The 6020-nt window shown below is 45.8% G+C and overlaps 1 protein-coding gene across 3 annotated transcripts; it reads left to right on the top strand.

The window, feature by feature from the left end:
• The first annotated feature begins 246 nt into the window (after nucleotides 1-246).
• LOC106023899 (tumor necrosis factor ligand superfamily member 14) lies at nucleotides 247-5680 on the top strand. Of its 3 annotated transcripts, XM_029121884.2 has the most exons (7): nucleotides 247-628; nucleotides 939-1553; nucleotides 1934-1972; nucleotides 2060-2093; nucleotides 3892-3966; nucleotides 4101-4335; nucleotides 4648-5680. In XM_029121884.2, the coding sequence occupies exons 2-7, from the start codon at nucleotides 1338-1340 to the stop codon at nucleotides 4823-4825; spliced, it is 777 nt and encodes a 258-aa protein (XP_028977717.1). In that variant the 5' UTR covers nucleotides 247-628; nucleotides 939-1337; the 3' UTR covers nucleotides 4826-5680. The 3 variants fall into 3 exon arrangements, with proteins under 3 accessions (XP_028977717.1, XP_028977719.1, XP_028977718.1); XM_029121886.2 differs by lacking the exon at nucleotides 3892-3966; XM_029121885.2 differs by having other exon boundaries at nucleotides 247-1553.
• Nucleotides 5681-6020: the final 340 nt, after the last annotated feature.

The raw sequence follows: 6020 nt of genomic DNA, 5'->3' as shown, positions 1-6020 counted from the left end.
AATAGTTTGGACACACTTCCCAGATTTTACTTGTGTTACTTTGTTTCTCACGAAGCTAGAAAATACTAGACATACGTCACATGCAACTCTCTCTCCTCTCCTACTCTCGCTCTCTCTGGTACTGTACATATATATACAGCGCCGGAAAAGTAATTAAGAGACCGCTGCACCTTTTCGTTTCCAAAAAAGTTGAAAAGGAAAGTTTTGAGTGAGGAACAGAAGCGTTCAATTCGCAGTGGTCTCTTAATTTTAACCCTTCTGTTCCTCACTCAAAACCTCCAGACTGTATATATATATACTGTATAGATACATACACTGGGGGAGAGTTATCGAGGGAGAGATTGAGTAAGAGAAGGAGACAGATATTGAGGGAGAGACATAGAGGAAGTGTCAGCTACAGAGAGTGATAACCACACTTAGACTATTGCAAGGGTGTGCCTGGTTTACGCACACACACACACACACACACACACACGCAGACAGAACACACACCCTCAAGTGTATTTCCTCAGTGCACCAGCTCAGTATGTTACGACTCAGCTCAGACATTCACATGACAGATGACGGACGGAGAGTCGGACTCGGAGGGAGGAGAGATACCGCGTCTCTGAAACTTGCTTCTGGAGAGGTGAGAGAATGTTTACATCATAGAAAACAGAATTCTGTTCCGCTGTCCCTGATTGTCTGTGGTTCTGTAGGATATTGTTCCACCCAGGTCACACTGATACCTACACCGTGAGTCTAGAACGTATGACTGACCGGGGGAACCTTTCAGCACTTCTTTATTTTGAGAATGTGTACATTTAGTTTGCAGTGGAGAAAGTGACATTACTGGTAACAACAGCTGGCCGACAGATCCACGGGGAAGATATATGTCTACAAAATTAATAGTTTCACAAAATATGCGATGCTGTGTCAATGTTTTTGTTTTCACGCAGATGCACAGATTTGAGGCTTGTTGCTTAATAATCTGGATTTGGCAATCCTGAATTCCGATTAACCCGCTGCTGCCGTGTACCCGTTTTCTGCCTTCGCCGTAATCCCGACGAGGACCGCGTCGCTCCGGTGTCGCTTGTGGTTTGTGAGACTGTGACGCTGAGGCTGTTGAGAAGTCATGCCCTCTCTGTGACGGGCAGTAGTGAGAGAAACCGAGAGGATTGCGTCACGAAAGTCGCGACTGCCAGTGGTAAGAGAAGAGTCTCACACATATCCATCGTATAGCAACCACCAGTACCGTCGGCTCATCCATCCACCGACGCCCCGACTGGCCTGCCCGCCTCGCTTACGGAAAACACCCGGGTGGGATTTCACCCAGCCACCCGCCTCGCACACCCGCCATGGCCCAGGGAGCAGTGAGTTTCGCGGGGGGCCTCGCGGGGCCCTACCCCCAGGTGTTTGTGGTGGACAGCCAGGCTAGCTACAGCCCTGAACCCAGCAGCAGGAGGAGGTGGAGAGGAGTCCGCGGGAGAGCTCTTCACTACCTGGTGGCTCTGGCAGTCATCGGGATGCTGATGGAAGCCGGCTGCATAATGCATCTTTATAACAGGACTAGGGTGAGTGTGTGTGTGTGTGCACGTGTTTTTGATGTGTGCGTGAGTGTTCCGTGTGTGGGTGTTGTATGTGTTTCTGTGTGGGTGTGGGCTATACTTAGTCTGTCCCCTTGCATCTCAAGGGAAATTCCTTGCCTGAATCTATATTCCCCCACACACACAATCACACACACCACATCACACACACACACACTCACACATGTATATATATATATATATATATATATGTTATGTTTCTGTGCTTCTGATACTCTGTGGACACTTCCTTTTCCTTTTGTTGGTTACCCAGTGGACATGTGACATCACAGACACTCTCTCTCCCTCTCGCTCTCTCTCCCTCTCTCGCTCTGTCTCACTGTCTTTCTCCATCCCCTGTCTTATAGGACCTTATAAATGCTGCTCAACCCTCTGCCCAGCAAGTTGTAAGTAAAATGCTTGTAGTACAAAGGCTGTGTTTATACTTTCAGAGTCTAAAACACACTGAGTCTAAAACACACTATCTGCTTCAGGGCGGCACAGCTCAGGGTTTTACTGGATCTGAAGGTACAGTATAACACCCCTTCACTGTCCGTCCCGCTCTCACTCTCTCTCCCCCTCTACCTTTTTCTCAGCTCATGTGGTGGGTGTCCCCATAATCTGTCTCATAGTCTGCCTTCTTTCGGGAGCCAGGTCAGATGTTCTCCTCAGTGTCATACAGCAGTCTCAGTGTGTCATACAGCTGTCTCAGTGTGTCATACAGCTGTCTCAGTGTGTCATACAGCTGTCTCAGTGTGTCATACAGCTGTCTCAGTGTGTCATACAGCTGTCTCAGTGTGTCATACAGCAGTCTCAGTGTGTCATACAGCTGTCTCAGTGTATCATACAGCTGTCTCAGTGTGTCATACAGCTGTCTCAGTGTGTCATACAGCTGTCTCAGTGTGTCATACAGCTGTCTCAGTGTATCATACAGCTGTCTCAGTGTATCATACAGCTGTCTCAGTGTGTCATACAGCTGTCTCAGTGTGTCATACAGCTGCGAGTTGCTGTCCTCCAAGTTAACACCCTTTTTAGTTTATGAATCAAACCTCAGTGCCAGCTAGGTTAGTAGACACTTCTGTTGGTTTTTTTCTCTGTAGATGAGGGCTTTCTTGTGGTAGATCTGACAGTAGTGGTGGGTGTGAAATCAACATCTTAAAACTATATGTAGATTTAATGGTATAGTGTTAATGTGTATGTAGTACTAATTGGTATGTAGTGTTAATGGGTATGTATTGTTAATGTGTATGTAGTATTAATTTGTATGTAGTATTAATGGTTATATAGTATTAATTGGACATGTTTATAGTATGAATTGACATGTTTGTCCCATTTTATAGCGTTGATATCATTGGGGTTTTCTATCACTGATCAACACAGTTTATAACCGTGTTTGTAGCCTACAAGAAAGACCTTGACATGCTGAATACATATCAGCTGCGACACACTGAATAAGCTGCAGAAGTCTCTTTACAACGTTCCACATCCCATCTCTCTATACCCCCCGTCAATCTCCTCCTATCACCCTCCCCCTGTCAATCTCCTCCTCCTGTCAATCTCCTCCTATCACCTCCTCCTGTCAATCTCCTCCATAACCCTCCCCCTGTCAATCTCCTCCTCCTGTCAATCTCCTCCTATCACCTCCTCCTGTCAATCTCCTCCTATCACCCTCCCCCTGTCAATCTCCTCCCCCTGTCAATCTCCTCCTCCTGTCAATGTCCTCCTATCACCTCCTCCTGTCAATCTCCTCCTATCACCCTCCCCCTGTCAATCTCCTCCTCCTGTCAATCTCCTCCTATCACCTCCTTCTGTCAATCTCCTCCTATCACCCTCCCCCTGTCAATCTCCTCCTATCACCTCCCCCTGTCAATCTCCTCCTATCACCTCCCCCTGTCAATCTCCTCCTATTACGTCTTCCTGTCAATCTCCTCCTATCACCCTCCCCCTGTCAATCTCCTCCTCCTGTCAATCTCCTCCTATGACCTCCTTCTGTCAATCTCCTCCTATCACCCTCTCCCTGTCAATCTCTTCCTATCACCTCCCCCTGTCAATCTCCTCCTATCACCTCCCCCTGTCAATCTCCTCCTATCACCTCCCCCTGTCAATCTCCTCCTATCACCCTCCCCCATCAATCTCCTCCTATCACCTCCTCCTGTCAATCTCCTCCTATCACCCTCCTCCTGTCAATCTCCTCCTATCACCTCCTCCTGTCAATCTCCTCCTATCACCCTCCCCGTGTCAATCGCCTCCTATCACCTCCTCCTGTCGCTCCCTCTTTCCCTGCCCCCTTCTTTTCAACAACATAATTTGCCGTTCCTTCACAAAGAGACGAATGAGATTCCCGTAGAACCCGTGAGGAAGCCCCTCCCATCGAAACAGAAACACTCCGCTCACCTGAGAGGTACAATGCAGATCGCCATTACAACACGCCATACACAAACACCCACACACACACAAGACTATGACCAGACCTGCTTTCTCCCCCCCCCCCCCCCGTCACGTCCCCATCCCCGTTTCACCAACGTCCTCCCCAAGGCTCCAATTCACCGGTGCTTGCGGACAATGTGGTTCCGTGGTTGGAGGACAAAAGCCTGCTGATGTTCACTCATGGGATGGTCCTAAACGACAGCCGCCTGGTGGTGCGCAAGGAGGGTTACTACTATGTGTACTCCAAAGTGCACTTCGTCGAGGACTGCTCCCTGTTCAAGCACCAGGTCATGATGAAGACGGACAGCTACGGTAACCCTATCGTGCTGATGAAAGCCAACAGGTCAGTGTGCCAGCGCGCCTCCCGCCTTCACTGTTTCGAGGACATAAACTCACCGGAATGTCTTTCACACCAAACGTTGTGTGAGAACGTGAAACGATCGTGAAACGGTCCGTACTTTAGAGAGCTCTTTAAAGCCCCCATTTGGGTTATGGGTACAACCCATTTGGGTTCCGTCTAGAACATCTGGTGAAAATGTTTCTTTTAAGAATCCCAAAATTGTTCTACTTGGAACTGAAAGGGATTCACTGAAATGTTGAAAATAACCCCCCGGGGTTCTCGGGATAACTCATTGAGTTTCAATTTGTCTGGCAGGTACCATTGCCCGACACACAAATCCAAACAGCAGAACAGTCCTCAGAACATCGGGAACAGCTATCTGGGCGGAGTCTTCCACCTGTCACCCGGAGCCAAACTCTACGTAACCATTGACAGCCCGACGCTCTTGAAACCTGGAGCGGACGATAATTTCATGGGGGCGTTTATGATATAGGAAACACAGACACACACACACACCCACACCTAAACCCACCAAAGCTGCGTTTTATGTGTGTGGGTGTGTGTGAATATTTCTTTTTTTCCTCTCGCAGTTATGTCATTGGGTTTGCATAAATTCCCCATTGGCTTCCCAGGGGGGTTAGTTGTTGAGCTGGCATCGTCGGTTGTATTGAATTCTGTCTCTATGCTTAGCGGAAAAAGTGCCTTTGAAAAGTGCTGTCAAACCTGGTCTTGGTGGGGGATTCTTCATATCCAAGGACTGATTAGTTGAATGTGTGTTTTCGCTCCTCGAAAAGTAGCTGATATTCAGATTTCAGAAGAGGTTCAGATTTACCTATTTTTGTAAATTTTTAGGTTTTATGTATTTCGTAAATTATATATATATATATATATTGTATTTGTAAATAAACATGCTATGAATCCTAAATAAATATTCTTTCTTGCATACAAATACACACATACACCCTTTTGAAATAGCATATTACTCTGTTGCTTTTCTTCTATGCACACTATCACTTCCCTTTTCTTAACAGCTTTGATTTTTTCTTTCTTCGTTTTTTTTTTATTGAGGAACCATTTTCCATACAATCATTGGTATATGTGGTCATTTTCCCTGCAAGCAAGAGGAAGTGAAAAACACAATTCTCTTACAACCCAGTGAACTTAAATCTGTAAATCAAAATATTATTTTATGAATACTTCATTAATTAATCAGTGACTGGACAGAGACAATCTGAAGATGTAGACTGATGAGCAATTCAAATCTGTGGTTGCTAGACTTTTTATATATACATTACCATCCAAAAGTCACTTAGAAATGTCCTTGTTTTTGCAATTGTGTGTCCATTAAAAGAACATAAAATTGATCAGAAATACAGTGTCGACATGTTTAATGATGTCAGTGACTATTGTAGCTGGGAACGGCTGATTTTCAATTGAATATTTTCATAGGCGTACAGAGGCCCATTATCAGCAACCATCAGTCCTGTGTTCCAATGGCACATTGTGTTTGCTCATTCAAGTTTATCATTTTAAAAGTCTAATCGATCATTAAGAAAACCCTTTTGCAATTGTTAGCAGAGCTGAGAACTGTTGTGCTGATTATAGAAGCAATACAACTGTCCTTTAGACTAGTTCAGTATTATCAACATTACCGTTTCTAGGTCCGATTAGAATCAGAATCAGAGTTT

Source organism: Esox lucius, chromosome 9, assembly GCF_011004845.1.
Source record: "Esox lucius isolate fEsoLuc1 chromosome 9, fEsoLuc1.pri, whole genome shotgun sequence".
NCBI lineage: Eukaryota > Metazoa > Chordata > Actinopteri > Esociformes > Esocidae > Esox > Esox lucius.
This window is presented reverse-complemented; position numbering and strand designations above follow the sequence as displayed.

Coding starts and splice junctions, on each gene's coding strand:
- LOC106023899 (XM_029121884.2), top strand. CDS start 1,338: ATGGCCCAGGGAGCAGTGAGTTTCGCGGGGGGCCTCGCGGGGCCCTAC. Junction 2,094..3,891: donor GGGTTTTACTGGATCTGAAG/GTACAGTATAAC, acceptor TCCTTCACAAAG/AGACGAATGAGATTCCCGTA. Junction 4,336..4,647: donor GTGCTGATGAAAGCCAACAG/GTCAGTGTGCCA, acceptor TTTGTCTGGCAG/GTACCATTGCCCGACACACA.